Source organism: Acanthaster planci, linkage group LG13 (genome assembly GCF_054643075.1).
Source record: "Acanthaster planci isolate LZ-2023a linkage group LG13, COTS_SCS, whole genome shotgun sequence".
NCBI classification, from domain to species: Eukaryota; Metazoa; Echinodermata; class Asteroidea; order Valvatida; family Acanthasteridae; genus Acanthaster; species Acanthaster planci.
In genome coordinates, this window is record NC_141789.1 from 8,463,844 (window position 1) to 8,482,348 (window position 18,505).

General features: G+C 40.4%; 1 protein-coding gene across 3 annotated transcripts; it reads right to left on the reverse strand.

Moving 5' to 3' along the window:
• Window positions 1-293: 293 nt before the first annotated feature.
• On the reverse strand, window positions 294-18,304 carry LOC110982500 (hematopoietically-expressed homeobox protein HHEX homolog). 3 transcript variants are annotated; one of them, XM_087145017.1, is made up of 5 exons: window positions 18,129-18,304; window positions 16,788-18,026; window positions 6,881-7,065; window positions 4,357-4,407; window positions 294-2,792 (listed from the first exon to the last, which is right to left on the reverse strand). In XM_087145017.1, the coding sequence occupies exons 2-5, from the start codon at window positions 17,227-17,229 to the stop codon at window positions 2,616-2,618; spliced, it is 855 nt and encodes a 284-aa protein (XP_087001143.1). In that variant the 5' UTR covers window positions 17,230-18,026; window positions 18,129-18,304; the 3' UTR covers window positions 294-2,615. The 3 variants fall into 3 exon arrangements, with proteins under 3 accessions (XP_087001143.1, XP_087001142.1, XP_022096635.1); XM_087145016.1 differs by having other exon boundaries at window positions 16,788-18,031; XM_022240943.2 differs by lacking the exon at window positions 18,129-18,304 and having other exon boundaries at window positions 16,788-18,039.
• Between the last annotated feature and the right edge of the window lie 201 nt (window positions 18,305-18,505).

Consider the following 18,505-nt stretch of genomic DNA (forward strand, 5'->3'; position numbering starts at 1 on the left):
GAGCAAAATCCCTGATATTAGACCTACTTTTAGCATCGTGAATATATATTTTTTTAATTTTGATACACTGTTCCATTACCCATGTAAATTTGTAATTTTTTCTCCTCCCTCCAACACATCAGTTTTCAAAGACTTGGTACCAATTTGGCTAAGGCTGGCCAACAAAATATTGACCACTTCTGGAAAGCTAAGTACATAAAGAACAAAATGCGCACGGGCAGTGATCATGAAATCTCGTAAAATACTCTTTTGTAGCAATGCTGTAATATAAACGATCCAAACAAAACACAAAGTCTTGTATACAACGGGGCTATTTATTCCCAAAATCACTCCAGAAGAAAGCGTTCATTAGGGGCAATGACTTCACTTGTACATTACATTTAAGGCACACAGCGTAATACAAGCAACCGCGCAAGCATTAAATTTGATGTTGTTATGAGATCATACCATGATCAAAGCATGAATGTTCGATGTCCTGCACCTCAGCACAGAAAGTGATGAGGATTACTCGCGAAGAATTGCGGCGGCGATCATGGGTACAAAGGGATATCGTGGTTGTAATACAGAGGGTGCGTAGCCAGCGCACGCTGTGCTCTGGCTATGGACATACCGGGATTGCCAGAAAGCGTTAATTGGCCAGATGTTAGAGCCCGGGCAGTTCAAACTCCTTCTGTATCCTTCCTCCATGAAACAACTTTTATCATTCGGTATATGAAACAGCTTGGCCGACAAATATTTCGTAAGATCAGCTGGCAATAAATTGGAGTAATGTATGTCAGCCGGTAATCACATTGACAACAAGTTGTAAATTTACATAATTTATTCACCATTATAAAACTCAAATTGACACAGAGTTTCTCCAAAATTATCCAACCGTATACTGTTATACTTATTCGACAGAGATGTCATTTTATCATTTTTATAGAGAACTTCAAATATGTGGAATGTTCTCCAGATTATGGTTTTAACGTGAATAAAAGTTACAATAAATATTGTTCCAGCTCAGGACAAACTGCAAAACATACAGAACAGAGGAGGTAGGGCATCGAAATCGCCCAAACGAACACACTACAAGTAATGTACAATCAGCCCTATAAAGCCAAGATCGGGATTCATTAAATAAATTCATTCTTAACTCAAGGAAAAATATTGTTCACAATTATTATAGATAATCAACTGAAAATATGAAAAAGAAAGACGAATGTCACCTTTTGCCATGCGTGCGATACTATATAACCGAGAAAGAAAGACAGAAACATGACACTTTTAATTATGAAAAGTGTCATGTTTCTGTCTTTCTTTCTTTAGATTATTCTTCACAGAATGTTGCGGCTGGATTATCCACAGTAACTGGATTTGTCAAGTTTAGGGGTGACTTTGATACATTTCACAATTTTTTCCGAAGTGTATAAGAAACATCGAAATTGCATGGTTATTCAAACCATTCACGTAAACTTACGGGACCAGTGAAAATATCGAACTACGTGAACTGTTTTCGAACAGACCAAATAAAGAAATGTAATATCAAATTATACTGCATTCCACTGAATCCAGTTTTTTGCTGCGATATTTTGGTGAAAGGGAACAGTGATTTATATCTACAAAACATATGGAGCAATCTCAGGTTGATTTCTCATTTCTACCCATATGCCTTTTTTCCTGTAAGGCAGCTAGACCTTGGATGTGAGAATGAAGATGCCTATTCGTTTTGAACACGAAACACTTGCACGCATACGTTTAGGGGTGTTGATACTTTTACTTCGTTTGGGAAGGGATTATACACCACTGATAACAACACTGAGAATAATCTCCCATTCATATCTAACAAAAAAACAAACAAAAAAAACACGACGGTTACCATTTCGGCAACTTCTTTAGTTCGGAATTGCCCCGAAATGTAACGTCTGAAAGAAACCCAATCAAGGTACAAGCAACCTTCCAAAGAATTGAATTTAAGAATATCCTTATCGATGATGTCAGAAGCATATCAGGTCCAGTGATGATTTATGGAAGAATGATATTACTTCAATTAAACCTGACTCCAGTCAGAGCAACGAACGAGACACACAAATCTTACATATAAATATCCGAAATTTAAATAGACTAACTTTTACCAACTCTAAAAGGCAAAAACTTCAAATCATATGAACAAGCTTTACAAAACCGAGTCCATTTGTTGCCGACCCTGAAGAGTTCATCGATGCCAAATAACAACTGTTGGAATGGTCTAATGCTCTCTTCCTGAAGAAATGAATGATTGGAGAATAAACTCAGCAGGGTATAATAAGAGACCATTCAAGCGCTGCAGGTTGATGAGTTGTTGATGTACATGTTTAACAAGGCATTGATAGCATGAAGCCCTCAATGCCACCTTGTTGGACTGAGTGAAGACTGTAGCTTGGGCTTGAACATGTTAATGGCACACCGTACATGTGCATCACTGTCAAACGTAGAACACGGCAACCAATATAGCTGAATTAATAGGTAACAAGTGCAGAAGCAAATGTGTTACTGCCCCGTCTAGATCATCGTTTCCTCCCGTTTCCACTTGAGCTCCATATTTCAAGTTAACTTCTAAGAGTTTAACAGTTCAGGCCAGTAACAAGATTCTTTCATCATGCCTCTTTCTCTTCTAACGACTCCCCTTCACTCCCGCCCCCGTGTGAGAACGCACAGGCTGCGCCGTTGGGGAGTACTTGTTCTCGGCTGAAGTCATCCCTTTCCAAATCGCGAGGGTTCTCGTGAGAGTCTGTGCAGTTATCGTCACCCTCCCCTTTTCCTGTCGGAACCTCCTGTGTAAACAGAGAGAGGGTTAAACTGCCATCATAAAAAAACTACGGCAAGGCAATGGGCACCATTGGCTGCCCTGTTCATTTTTTTTTCAATGCACCTCGATGGTGTGGAATGGCTAGCGGACGACAAACGCCAACAATGATATCCCGAGTATGAATGCACGTAAATCCTGGGGAATGGAGGTATATATCCCCCAGACCCCCATTTTTGGGGTTGGGCGATTGACCCCCATAAACCTACTTGGAGAACAAAAACTTTAAGCGGATTGTGAAGAAGTTTTTGGACTTCTCAACGACTAAAATGTATTCATAAGGGGAAAGAACTCAGAAAATCCATAAATACAAAATCTGAATGTAAGATTCTGCAGGAATGTGATGCATATTACTGCTGTACTTCTGTATTATGAACATTGCTCCCCCATAGTGTTATTATGGTGTCAGCAGCCTCATGGTGTCAGCAGCCTCATGGTGTCAGCAGCCTCCCCCATGCCAAAGTCCATCTCCAGGTAAGTCATCTCCCCCCAAAAATCTCCATCCCCACTCCACCCCCTCTTTTCCGGCACAAACTTCACGCCACAGCCAGTATTAGACATACGAAAAAGTGCGAACAGCGATCTCCTTTGGTTTGTAACCTCGAATAACGAAAGGCAAGGCGAACACATTTAAATGCTCTGAATGTCTCCGTGAACACATAAGACGCCCTCAAAGCGAAAAGCATTGACGATGATAAACCAGGAACGTGGACGATCAACAGGTGACGAATGGATGGGGAGCCTAACAGGGGAGCCACGGCCCGAATTCACAGCAGATTGCAATCTAGATGTATACAGCTCCCCATCCAAAAATCAATACAATACTGAAACACATTTTCCAGTATGCTTTATTAGTTCAATAAATGGCTAGACCAGCACCGGCTGCCGGCACAGTCTGTGTACCGAGCAAATATTGACACCAGTGGTCGGCCTCCGATCTGCGGCCTGCACTCCCACAAGCAAGCAGTCCCTGACTTGGTCTTCTGAGCGGGTTGTGGTTGGTCCTATTAATTTGTGTGGCGATTTCTGTCCGGTGTGTGAAAGGACCCATTAAAGTGTTTGCAAACAAGACTGCAAATCGGTAATTATCGCGTCTACTTAAGTCGATGGCTTTGGAGAATGGTGTGGAGTGTTCATTAGTTAACTGTCAAGAGCACATTTAGATTAGCATAAAAAGCGTCGTGCCATCATAAATGTGGCCGTCAAATATTAGGTTTATTGAAATTGTACGGCCGCGTTATTGACATATAAATTCCTACAAATAAGAAGTTCTAGATATGGGGAAATTAGTTGTAAATAAGTCCACAATTATTACACTGTTAACATGACTGAAATCCTTGAAAAAGACCTCCAGAAAAATAGAAGAAAAACAAGAACTTTGTCTATACATTGCTTTTCATTAAAAATATAAAACATTCTGCATGACTAGTTTTTCTTTATATCATGAGAGACCAATAGATATCATTTTCTTCGTTAAGTGAATTTACAGAGAACTATAAGACAAATCATCAGTCAAAATATATCCTCTTCACCTGTTTGACCCGTCTCCATTTAGCTCTCCTATTCTGGAACCACGTCTTCACCTGAAAGAAGCATAAACAATATATGGAAAAACATGTATATCAGTAATATCAATATTCCAATAAAAATAAGACTGGACCTAATGCACGCCATGGGCGTCGTCCGGATTTTTCTGGGTTTGAAAGTTGTCATTAATATTTGAAAAAAGGCCTTGAGTTTGAATATGTCACAGTTGAACACTTGGAAATATTGGAAATAAAGCTTGAATTGAGGCAGTGGAAGGATGGCATTGACACCAATAACTTGACTACTACATGACAGCGGCGAACGCTTCGAAGAATGCCACACACATGATGTCATCTCCTGTCATTACATTTTTCAATGAATAATGAAACACAAGGGGTCACATGATGTGAAACATTTAAGCAATTTGTATCGCTATCCAAAAGGGGCTGGTAAGTTATGTTTAGGTCGTTTTGAGCAGGAGTTTTATGGTTATATCTTTGAAAATCGTGTTTCGTAAATCTCTCTGACAGACACTAGGTTAATGTAAAATCTTTTCTGCACTGGCATACACCCGCGGACGTAGTTGCTGGGAACCTCGATAAAATGTAGCAGCCCTCTACTTTTCACTTTAAAAGTAGAATATTCTAGCTACAGATGACAGCATTATGCGGAGGTGATCATGACAATCCCAGACAAGATGTCTCGTCTCAAGTAGGATTACCGCTTTGGATTCAAAGTGGAAACTCTGTAGTCGTAAATAAGAGACCCCACAGCACCCCCAAGTCAAGAGTGATAACTTAACTTCTACAAAGAATACATCAAACAAATTGTTGAATAATCTTTTAAACCGGCTGGATTTAAGGACTGCTTGCTACCTAAGCAGCCCCTAAAGCACTGAGCAATGGGGCCATCAATATTGACCAAGGGTGAAATGATCCAATCGAGGGGATTTCTTGGGAGGTAAGACCAGTAATTCGGGGAGTGCATTGCTGCCAGGTATTTACTGTTGGTCGCCATGAAGTATCCACTCGACGTACCGAGCAAACACCGTGATCGAAATAGACGTCTAGTACGCAGGGAGTTCATATTGTCCAATTTACACCACACCCAACCCCGAAAGCTATACCGCGTGTCCCGCCCCTGGTATGCCCACTAGGAACAGTAGTAACCCATTTCAAGTTATTGAGCCTGCAAGCAAACTTTGATGACATGGATCTTGAACTATCGCATAAGAGCTAAGGGGACACGATTGGGCGGCACAGAATAGTGCAGCTTCAACCAGCTTAATGTGGTGCAGGCAAGGGAGACGCTATCCATGTAGTCTGCGTCTGTGAGCCTCCAAACAGAAAATGAGTTAATCTTATACCCCAGTGTATGCCCATTGAAAGATCTGTGTAGCGCGTAGGTACGAGGTAAACGGGGGGGAAAATCAAACACGGGTTGTACAACCTACAAAAATGAAAATTAGAAGCAGCAACATTATACTGTCAAATGCAATTAATAGTAAGTATTAAACTGGTTCTGTTGGGTTTTAAACTCATATCAGTTCGTTAACAAAGAGCGACAATATATTGTGTGACAAAAATTCTATCAAACACTTAATGACTTTGCTGAACTCCTTGAACGGAAAAAGGAAACCGATCGTAAAATTATGTCTTTTCTCGCCCGAATTGTTTGTCTTTGTGCCCAGTCATTAACGTGCATATGCCTAATCGCGATTTATTCGCACATTAGTCAGTCTTTATCAGTCAGCGCGCAGCATGGACTACCGACACCTCGCTCACACCACAGACCAAAGAAATGCTCCAACAGACGGGTGATGCACCTCTGTCGAACTGCGCTGACCAAATGTGGATGACTATGCTGCGTGTGATGATAGGACAAAACTGTTCTCACAATCTTAGAAACCATTACTTCTGTCCCAAATCATCTACTTCGTTACTAAGTTCCCTTTGCTTGTTTCACATCAGGTAGTGCCACAAGTGTTTTTTTTTCAGACTAAAGATGTTTCAGTGACAGGAACGCGAAGGGGGTTTCATCAGGAACTGACATAGGCCTAGATTTGCCAAGGTCATATAGTTTCTGTAGAATTGTGTGCTAAAGCCATGCAAGGGGAAGATTACAGCGTGCAGCGTTCCTCAGAAATCCTTAAAACTCATTGCAATGGAACTAGACATTCAGACTTACAAAGCTCCAATTTTGTAATGTGTGACATAACAAATGGAGGACTCCTTTATTAAATTGTCACGGACGCCACACTCGGGCAAGTGACTGTTAAACCAGTGGCGTAACTACCGTGGGGAGGGGGCGGGGCGCTGGGGGTCCGTGTCTTAGTTAGGTGTTCATTTGAAAATTTTGAAATATGCACAACGTATAATTGCAAGCCAAAAATGTGTACTGTACATCCCCAGTTCTCCACAGAAATCTCAAGTAAGTAAGTTTACAAGAGAAAATTGTTGCACGACTTTCAATATAGCCATGCGTCTTGTGTAATCCAGTGTCTAAGTTTTTACTTTCTCTCGAAATTACCTGTCTTTCGCTGAGTTGTAAGAGCTTGGCCAACTTTTTCCTCTCAGGTGGCGAGAGATACTTCTGGCTTTCGAATTTCTTCTCCAACTCCATTGTCTGGTCATTGGAGAACCGCACTTGGCCACCTTTACGCTTATGAAGCGGCCTCTGAATAAAGGGATTCCACAGAAAGGGTTTTCCCTGCACTGAAGTTGGAAAAAAAGCAAAATCGCAATTCGATCAGATAAATCTCATATCTGAAGGAGATCCAACAAATGTAAAAAGTACAAAACTGCCGCAAACTGCCTGGTGACTAAAGTGGCATGTCAATCTGCATGGGATCGAAACGTTTTTGACGTCTTTGACAGTTCTAACAATTTAAAGATTCTTGTGACAAAATACACGAAGTTGGATATGCGGTATCTCACTCAGAAAAATACTTGCGTGCCGTCCACAGGTCAAAGGTTAAAGGTCAGATAAACAGAAATGCAAACAAATCTTCTTTGCTTGGACTTTATTTTCTTCAGAACATCATTCTTGATTTACATTGGAATAAAAGCTGGGGTTGCAGAACATTCACAAATGGGATAATTATCGGAACTTGCATTAAGTTATGTTAATTAGTTGCGCTAAGGACAGCTCGAACAGTCGGTTGTCCACTACGACTTCAGAATACTCTGAAATATCTCTCCACAATTTCGTGACACTAGCATGTTTATTTCAAAGCTATCAGGTAAGTGCTTTCGAAGACGTTTTCACTTTGCTATACTGTTTGGAAAGAATTTCTTTCCAGTCAGGCCTACATCATAAAAAATGGACAAGTTTATCGTTTTTTGAAATCTGCTTGAGCCTTGTTAAATTTATGAAATCCATTGGATTGGATTTACTTCAAACCTTTATTTTATTTCATAGCTGCAGTTTATCGCAAAACTTTCTGTAACCCTTGTAATAGTTAGTATCTAAATTAATGTAATTTGAAAAATTCGTGATTTTCATGTTTTTTGATAGATTTTATAATGTTAATTAAGTTTATATAGCCAGAGGTACTGGAATTTAAGGCCTTTGGGATACAGTTTGCAGGTAAACATTTTCATTTACAGACATAAACACCTCTGGTTATAGTCCTTGTTTTCTGTATAAAATGTAGATTGTCGTGTGGTCCTGATCACAAGTTTTTATGCTGATTAAAGAAATAATATCAATGGGCTGACATTACACTGACTTTTAAAGTCACGTCACGTCATGCCCTCCTGCTGTTTTAATTACAGGACATTACCAATAACATGTTCTTTCGCAGGGCCTACTTTCAACCTGACAAACTGTGTGTGTTGTATGGTTTTACGAACATAAAGGAAGCACCCTTTTACAACAGAAACACGTGTAATAACATTTCTTATCGACCACTTCCAGTCTAATCCACTAGTTGAGGATGCAGTTCCATGGTCTGTTTATTCTTTACTTTTCGTCATCGTACCGGTGCTTCTCTCCCCTAATCAAGAGCTGACGATGTGAGAAAGTGTTCTATGGAATATCGCTATCGAGGAAGTCAACATTGAAGGAAATTGTCAATTTCGCGAACATGTAATAGGCATAAAGAAACAGGCGGCTCGAAGGCCGCCGCGGGGCAACACATAAATGGAAGGTGTACAGTGTGTGAAGGGAATGAAAATAAAAACCAGTCCCAAGAGTATTCAGCTGCTTTACCATGGAGGTGGGATCTAACACACACGGGCAAGAGGGAGGCTGAACAACAGTGTTGGCAAATAAACTTGTGCACAAACAGGTTTCATGTCTGTAACACTTTTAGTAGGGCGATTGTATCACTACGGGATCGTTTGTCTGTGACACGCGGTTTCTTTCTACATAATTACGCCAGGCCAGCCGAACACTCACTTGTTACAGGCGAACCCCTGCAATAATACACTGGGGTCTGCCTTTTTGCACTCCGATCTCCGATTTAAAAGAGAACAGTAATAATTACAAGAGTCCATCTGTGAAGCTCCACAATGATTTTTGACACGACCACCGTCAAAGCCATGTTTCTACAGTTGCCATTGCTCCATATTCTGTATGGTTGTACTTATGTGGAACAGTGCTATTTTAGTAGACTTTTGAACGATCGGGAGAAATATATGATAGTGATCCATCCAGTTAAAACGTATTTAACCATGCCCAATAAAGGCAGAAGTCTCAAGAGACAGTTTTGCCTCTTGCCAATTTCTCAGTTAAAAACAAAGAGGTGGTCCCTGGATAATTTCCTCAAATACAAGCACTAGTCAGCAGCATACAGCAACCTCTAAGTAACAATTAGAGTATGACAATTTCAAAGTTACGATTTCGGTGCTATTTGATATAAAACTCATCAGCGTTGAAGTTTTACAAACTCGGCCGAGTGCAATTGACGGTAAAAACAGCACTGCGTAGAATTCGTTTTTTAGGTTTTCTACTCTAATGAAAATCGTTCACATGTATATAGAACAAGAAAATGCAAATATATTGAAACTTGGAACGGTTGAATTCATCAGATGATGCTACCATTGCAAGACATCACTTCAGGGTGAAGTATTACTTTTGACTGTTTACATGTACATGTACTCAGTTTCTAGTCTAATCGGATAGTTCCTTTGATAAAACTAGGAAAAACGCCCCCATGAATTGGTTCATCACAAGAGTCACGTGACACTTGACTTGCTAAAGATTGGCGGTGAACATATTGAATATACGCACAGAAAAAAACGCAGTGAGATCGTTTCCTTCATTCTTCGTTAAAATAAATTGATGGTTTTTACTCTCCCACCAGCCAACCGGTAGGGCTTGGTTACAGGATCACCCCGCAAACAATTACTCCGCTACACTGTTGGCGCCAAAATCAATTTCGACTGCAACGAGAAACTAGGTTGCCTGATGTTTGTATACCGCGAAAATAATGCGACTTCGAGGCTGTTGAATGAGACCAAGTTGCACATGTCACTCAGTTCCTTGTTATCCCTCGTTTAAAAGTGGAGCCGGCAGCTCACATCGGATGTAGTAGGCCTATACCCAAAAACCCAGCTTAAAAGAACCCCGGCTCTCTCTGGGAAGTGATCTGTACGGATTGTCTAATTCGGACAATTTCCCCAATTTGAGGGTGCGCATCAACAAACGGCCCTTTTGCCCAGCCCCCTGGTAATTTTGCTCTCCCGTACTCTGTCTTCGATGACGGTAAACGAGTTACATTACAACGTCAACGCACTAGCTGACTGCCTCAGTTCTTGATTGCTTACCCCATGCATCACTTCCTCTAGTTGTCCCGGCCGGAGTTTTTATCTCAGCCATCCAGCTGCTACCCCCGAGAGAGTTTTGATTTCCTGCTGGATAGTGGTCCTAGGACGGATGTTAAGTACCAATACACGTATGATTTTCTTTAATCTTTTTACCCCATTAGTAACGTTTTACCTCTTTCGTTTATCACTATATAAATTGCGTTCCTTATGTCGCGGTGGTCTTTATTGCTTGCTTGAACAAAATTATGTAAATCCGGGGATGGGAAGGGTGGGTGATATACATCCCCTGCTTTTTGACCTGATGATGGGCCATAGAATCATGTCCAAGATTTTTGTACCGAACATAATTACCGATATGCCACCTCTCCTTCAATAATCAACACGATCACGCAAAGTATACATGTACTATATGCATTAATTGTAACATGCGTTTTCATCTTCTGCATAGGCTGTGGATATTTCATAACACCCTTTGTAGACTCCTGCTTTCATGAATATGGTGTCAAAGACAGCAAGATTACATTTCTGATCAGGAAATTGTGAACCCTCTTAATGTGTTGTAAGGCCACCTTACTGCCGTTTCCGATATACCAGTGCGCAAAAAAGCGCTGATAAACGCTTTTGAAGCGGAAGTTCAATGTAAATCAGAACTATGCTTTCTCGCCTTTCCTGTATTTTATTTACTTTGGAGGTTCTCACTGTTTACTTTGGTGAGAAAGTTCAATTACTGGATAAAGTGTCATCAGTTGGGCTTTCTTCTCATGTAACACTTCATTATATAGATCACCATTTTTAAAAAAGATTTCTACAGAGCATATTGACATGTTACAACCATGATGAATGATCCATTCTGGGGTTTGTTTGGGGTGTGACTGTTTGCTTTTTGTTTTTTGTTTTAATTTTCTTTCCAGCTTCTTACAGAACATGTTAAATTAATAAAAATAATAAAATCAAGCGAGAAAACGAAACAGTCACAAAACGAATACATGTATAAGTCTGACCTAAAGTATGCACGTTGCTGGCTTGACTTGTTGTGTCGAGCGCTTCTACCCACCTGCTGTTTACATTGAGCACCTATCCCTAGAGTAGCACTAAATAGCAATATTCCCTTTTAACGAAAAAAATTGAATTCGTTATTTAAATTCCGTTATTACTGTCGATTTCCCTTGAAAATGTGTTGTCTAAAGGTGGGCAGCCTTTTATGAATGTGTCATTTCTAGTGAAGTACTTTCCCTCTTTTTGTTATAATTGTTGTCTTGCTTTAGCGGGACTGTTTTGATTTTAATATTACCAAACTAGGCCTTACCTCCATTTCTCAGATGCCAAACTAGGAATGTTGCAAGAATAACATACATGTATTTTGTTTTTTACCTTGCTCTTTTATGATTTCTTAAGTTCGCCGTTTTATTCTTTTGTAAATCTAGTATTTGGTTTTGTGGAGTTTGTTGATTTGTAGTACTGTTTCCAATTCAACCGTAAGGTTGCAAAGACTGTACTGAATAACAAGATTTGAATTAAATTAAATTGAATTTTTTCAATGCCTATAATGCATTAACAGTTGGTAACGCTCTCAAATCAAACAAAAAAAATAAACAAAAAAAAAACTAAAAACTGAATTCAACATCTGCGATGAAGGTTTACAGAAAGATACCGAAATGATCTTATCACGATATTTATGCTTATGCTTAGTTTTGTTTATAAAAATGCTTTTATTTAGAAGTTTACTATCGAAAATATCATATTCATGCGTTTTGGTAAGAATGTTCTTGCATATTTTAATATATTTTTACGATGGCTTGTTTCTCTCTGGTACCGTTAATACAAAAGGGGAAAAAATCACTTGGACCATTTAAACAAAGTTGTATCTCCTCAATAAGGAGTAATCCAAAACAACTTGAACACAATAAACTCTTTATTCTGAGAAATACATGTGGTCAGTTCAAAGAATATCAAATTGTTGAGTTCTCTTGCAAAGAGTAAAACATGGCTTTTGCTTAAGTATTTTGACTGATATAAGTGCTGTCTCGGTAGACAAGCCACCCACAGAGAGTAGGCACCCCTAAAATGTCGTCAAAATTGGAATGGAAGAGAAAAAAGCTGAATAAATATGCTTTTGGACAGAGAAAGTTTAACACACATTGTGGTAAGTTCAAAGTTGCAAAACGAAATATCAGTTCACCATTTGCACTTGAGAAGTGTAGCCAAGAGCATTAGTTTCCACTCGTGTATGCGATGACGTTGCATTTACCTCCAAATGCAAGGCCGGGTTGCCAGGGTTTCTAGGCACTTTGATTGTTTAATCCCTGGTACTACCTGGCTGTTAATGTCTACAAAGCGTAGTAATACGAAGTAATAAGTCCAGCCTTGAGGCTGATTCTGCTAAGTCACCCCTAAATGTTATGACAAGTGCCATTGTAGCTGGGTTAGTATCGCTATGAGCAGAAACGGGCGCTAGAATAATTTCCAAATTCAGCTGTCCAAAAAGAATCCAATTCATAAAGTAGACCTCAGTCTTGCATAACAACTGTGACTGTTGATCTAATATGCAACCTGCTGCTCAAGCAAAAAGTGCTCCGATGAGGGGAATGGCGAGTATAGGGGCTGCAGAAATGGTAGTTGGTTGCTAATGAAAACATTGTGAATTACTATTTTAAACCTTTCATTTTCCAGAAACTATTTGGTAAAATTTCATAAAACGTGATGTCAGTCAATTTTTATAGCTACATTTTTGTAGCTTTGAAATGGATATCAAGTACAAAGAAAGAAATCAGACAGAAGTGTGCATACATGCTTCAAAACGCTTCCAAACATCTTGGCAATCCCTGACAACCTTGAACCATTTTATTTCAATTTCAATTTGTCAGGAACAGTTGGAATTTTTGGAAAATGATTCAAAGACAATCAATTCTTTATCCCAGTATAATATGCCATATTTTCATTTTTATATCATTTTTTTTTTAGTTTTACAGTCGTTGTGCAACAGAAGTTACGACTGTAAAGTAGCGCATTTAAAAACTCATCCAGTTTCTATCAAGAGAGAGGATCAACAGTATTTGTCTGTTGAATTATATCCATTCAAAGGCTTTCTTCGCGCTGCGTGTGGGCGCTCGAAAAAATCGCTGTCTGGACGGAGGAAGGGATTTGAGAAATGGAAACAAAACGTTACTGAATGGATTCAGTAATGGATTGAGCGGTCAACTAGCAAACACTGCAACATGCCATTCATAATGGTTGTAACGTCAAAGGGCCAGGTATTTAAACAACACCACCCATAACAATAGCAACAAAGAGAGTTGATCAAACATATTACACCTTGGCCAATTACTAGGCTTTTCTGGGTCGCTTAGCGGGCGCTGGTCGTTTTACTCAGGCCGGGATGGAATGAGTGACAGGTCTAGCTCGCCCGGCAAGGTTTACGGAATATACAAAGTCTGTGTATACTCAGTTTCAATCCAAGATAATGCATCGCTAAAATGATGTGAGAAGAAAAAGTGCTGCATGTTTTCCCTTAACAATCAGCCAGTGATGTGTTCATGCACTGCGCTCTGTTTGAGGTTGCGGCTTTTGTGTGTCCGGCGTGATTCACCAAACATTTGTCAGGTCCGTTGGGAGGTTTTAGCAAAACATTGGCAAAATCTCTAGTGTTTTCACACAACCTCTGATATTCCACTTCTCACACTTGTTGATTCTAATACACCTTCAATAATCCTCAGCAACTTAACACACGCTGCTTGTTACAACCTGTTTCATTTGAGAGGGAGTGAGAGATCAAACTCAGACTATTTTTCATTGTTTTTGTTCTCTTACAAATTATGTTATTTTTCCTTTTGGATTTTATCTCTGTAAGCTACTAACAGCAGTCTAAATTTGCTCTCCAAACCTGTTTAATGGTTCTGTGCTTAACTAAACTTTGTTTCTTATCATAAGAATTTTGAGAAATTGCAGGAATTCATGGTTAGCTCAACGAATTCAAAAGAAATGGAAAAGTGCGTCCATAAACAAGTGCCCCACCTGTACTTGTTGATTCAATTCCTTCATCCTTTTGTCCACGTTGTTGTTAATAACATAGAACAAAAAAACCCGCTGTCCCTTTGTTAATGTAACAGACGTAACGTCAGGACAAATTCACTGCGTAATGCACCCAAAAGGGCGTTTTATTGTACTGAAAAGAAGAAACAAGTAGCAGAAAAGAAGATGAAAAGCAGCTTCACCGTTCATACGATGTTTATGAGCGTGGCCGTAGACGCGTATGTTACTAACGATTGGCACACTGAGGGGAAGTAACGACAGTCAATCCATCAATCAAATGGCTAAAAGTCCATGCTATTACGCCAATACCGGGGAACTGCCTAATGGGTTAATACATATAGTAAGCTGTATTTTTCCTCAACAAAACTGAACACGGCTTGGCAGCATATTTGACTTGGTTGCCCTGCGGCTATATCTGCACGCCACTCGCTCCAAGAGGAACTGCTGCAGGTCTGTAGGGAGTAAAACAGCTCGAATAGGAAAAGGGTAGTTCATTACTTGCTCTTCCTTAAACTTTACGATGCTCAGGATGGATCCATTCTTCCCTGTAATGAAGTGGTTCTGTGGTCTTATAAAGAATGTTTTCTTCTTTAAAGGGACCGACGTTTCCAATCAGGGTCGCTTTACAGAAAAATATGGTAAACTGTAGTAAAAATAGCAAAGTGAGGTTAAATACCGCAAAGTTCCAGAAGTAAAGCAACTTTTAATCACAAAATTACAGCTTCACAGTTCGCCGTTCAAAAACTGATAGAGATTTGGGTTGAGTTAATCCGAGTATGCAAGCTCTGTCGTAAAGGTTAGGTATACTCTTAATAAACTGTAGAGTATGGACACGCGAAATGTTGATCTACCTGATGAATCACTCTATGAATAACTTTGGGTGGCGCGTTCATGTAATTCGTTGTAATGATCGTCAAATGTTCACCCACATCAAACTTCTTCTAAAATGACTTTGGTCTATGGCCTGTCTTGAATGCTTGTATGTTTGTCTTTCACCTGTCAATATTAAGGGGTAACCTACTAATACTACTAAAAATCTCCCGCTTTTGCATGCAATTCTCGGATAACCACAGGGTCCCTCAATCAAACTGTGCTTCACTCCCCTATGACATGACGGGCCGGAAACACTTGTGACAATGGATGAGACACGGCGGAAAATCTGATTCAGTACGTGCCGCAGTAGCTGATCGCTGGCTTCCGGTGGGGGAATGGCCCGGTCCCCAAAGGTGCCGGGTACCAACGATGCCTGGCACAAACTACGCTGAATATAGTTTGGGAAAAATCTGCACTCAGATTTCTGAAAAGTAGGGCTACTTTCTCCTCTCTGGCGACATGTGATACGGTGTAACTTTTTTTCTTATTAAACGTAGAAAGATTGAAATCAAGACGGGAGGCATTTAGCTAGCACTGCTCCAGCAACCAGGACAACTTTAAACTCCTTCAAATTTTTCGCTTTGAAAAAAACTGAGTGTATTCATCTCCATCTTTTGGTTTTCATATTTGTGATTTTGTTTCTTTTACGACGAAATCCAAGAAGAAAGAAAAAATATATACAGCTTAGGTCGTTCTGATGCATGCTTGATAGTACTAGACCGTCGAGGGATGGATGCCCGTTACTGAATCTGTTGTTTAAACATGTTTTTATAGAAAAGGTGTGCGACGAAAATACGCAGATTAATCGGTTTTTAAACATTGTTTGTCATTCAGTAACTTTGAGTTTGCCTAACCCCCCAACCCCAAATCAACAGCACGATTTTCGAAAAAATTTTCAGATCAAAATTATCATTACATCTACATATAGCTATTTCAAAATTTCATATTACATGTAAAGTTTCAGAATTTCCCTGACAATTATTGATGATTCAATTTATATAATAATTCAATGAAAGTAAAATCGTATTTACATTATTCTGCAAAACACGTTTCGTAATTAGGGACTGCTAGATAGAGCTTGATGTAAAACGAGCCTTGCATGTCGTTGTATATTTCCTGATGTTGTGACCTGAATCGATGTTCATTCGTTTCATTGCAATATCATATTTACTTCCTGGTACTCGCCATGGCAGTCAACGACAGTATTAGAATATCACACGCCAGACATATACTTTCTTGGCATTAGGTAGAAAACTGGCATAAAAATAATTGTAGCTTTTTCGCATCGAATCATTTAGCTTCTATCGATTCGATCATGTAGATAAATGACACAATGTAAAACACCTCCATGGTTTGAAACAAGCAAACCAACAAACAGACACAATAACTCCAAACGCCTTTCCAAAGGTGTTGGAAGCTGTGACTTATTACGATAAACAAACAAGCGCTTACCTCTCTGATAAACGCCTTTCAAACTAAACATTTTGTAAACACCAAAACCAAGCCATAAAATTGGCCATCTTTGGAACACAGATGTTTTTAAAATGCAAAATATTGATTTTGTTGTGGGTCAGAAGAGATAATACGGAATAGCATGTGCATGATCGTCCATTTTAAACAATTAAATAAGATTTAAATCAAACACTAAAAGACAAAGCGCTGGGAAACATCTGTTATACTCCTGTCGAGATTCAAAAGCTGGAAATGCACAACTAGTGGAACTGTATCACGTTCAGAAATGTGAAATTTTGTACAGCGCCTACCTTTAGAGTAAGGATCGTGTCTGTCGATAAGTCCGTGCGGGTAGTCACTGCGGGCGAATGGGTATGGAGGCGGGCTGGAGAAGGCACCAGAGCCGTAGCTGATCGGCGTGGGCGCTGAAAGCCCGGGATGTACTGGCTGGTCGTAGAAGGAGTTGTACGGCGCGTTCATGTGAGCAGGATAAGTAGGACTTGGAAGGGTTGGCGTTGGTCGAGCCGGGCCCGTCATGTTCAGTCGGCTTCCTAGGATATTGTCGATGTAGAAAGGAGTGTGGGACGGCGGCCCACTGCCGTTGTGGAGCGTGTTCAGGGGCTGAATACCGTTTGGCGCAGAAATGGGTGCGAGCCCGGGCCCGACCAGGCCGTGATGGTGGTTCATCATATGAGAGTTGTGGAGGTTCATGCTTGACGGTGGAGGAGGTCCAGGGTACTGTAATGTCGACATAGTGAGACGGAGTAACTTTTAGAAATGGGTTCTAGAGATGTGATGATCCTCTTGAGTACTGTTTCATGTGGGCCTAGTAGAACCACCAGACACTGAATAGCTACTCAATTTTGAAGAGACCATAGAGAAACAAATGATCAGGCCTCAGCACAGCTCTGTTCCGGGAAAAATAGCTACAAAAATATACAATGCTGCGAAGTTGTGCCCTGCTATGGTTGGACAGCAATCGGCCGATTATCACTAACACGGCTGGTCGACTGGCACTGATCCTGTACCGTACGCAACTGGTGACTGGACTTCAGAGCCGTGGTGCTTGCCCTGTAATTCGACGTGGCCCTCACTTCTACGCGTACGAAGTACGCGTGACAATAGTACATAAACTCGTCAAAAGCTGCCAGTGTCAGTTAGTGTGTGTATCCTCTAGGCCGGACAAACGGATGATGTTTGCAATGAACCAGGAATACGGGGAGGGGCTACATAGCTTTAGTGCGGTTTTTTCTTTCTCTCTCTCTCGTAAATTCGAGACTCGTCAATTAGTCGTTTTAGCCATTGCATCCGGGCACTTTTTGCACGAGAGCGCCAGACAAGTCGTTGATTGGTCTAGTGGTCTATCGTTGCAATGACGTTGCCAACAGATTACAGCAGCTGACCGTCTGCAGGAGCGCTCGAGCCCATTACTTTTTAAGTGTCATTTAAAACTTACGTTGGTTCCAGCAAACTAGTCGGATTGGCGATGAAGTCTGGTGCCGTAAGTCTAGAACCAAGAACGGTAAATTCTGGCACCAGGTTTCGCGAGCCTGTACTGGTAACGAAAATGAACAGCGTTAATATGATTAGCACTGCCGGTATTTAAACCCCAATAATTGGTGCAAAAATCACAGCAGCTTTTTGTTACTTACCGTAGTTCCAAATGCATTGGGCATGCAGACCACTGAGTGTCGCCGTCTGTTGATACAATGTTGATGACAACAATGATTGAGTGACAAGTTACACATTCTGCCGTGTGGTTCTGATTGTGATCCTCTCGTGATTTCTGATAGGGGCGTTGCTTTTCACAGAGGTTGTCACGCCAAGTTTGTGTTAGAAAAAACAACAAAAACAACCCCCCAAACACCCCCGCACATATGTGAAATGGGCGAACCGTTGAATATTGGAGTTTTCCAAAGCCAAATTTTGACGTCACCGCACGTGAACAGTTGGCGGCGCCATTCTATGACTAACCCGTCTGCTCATGTCAACTAGCATTTTCCTCTCACCCCTCCAAAGTAATTGACAA

Coding starts and splice junctions, on each gene's coding strand:
- LOC110982500 (XM_087145017.1), bottom strand. CDS start 17,229: ATGTCGACATTACAGTACCCTGGACCTCCTCCACCGTCAAGCATGAAC. Junction 7,066..16,787: donor ACACGATCCTTACTCTAAAG/GTAGGCGCTGTA, acceptor TTCCAACTTCAG/TGCAGGGAAAACCCTTTCTG. Junction 2,793..4,356: donor AATGGAGACGGGTCAAACAG/GTGAAGAGGATA, acceptor CTGTTTACACAG/GAGGTTCCGACAGGAAAAGG.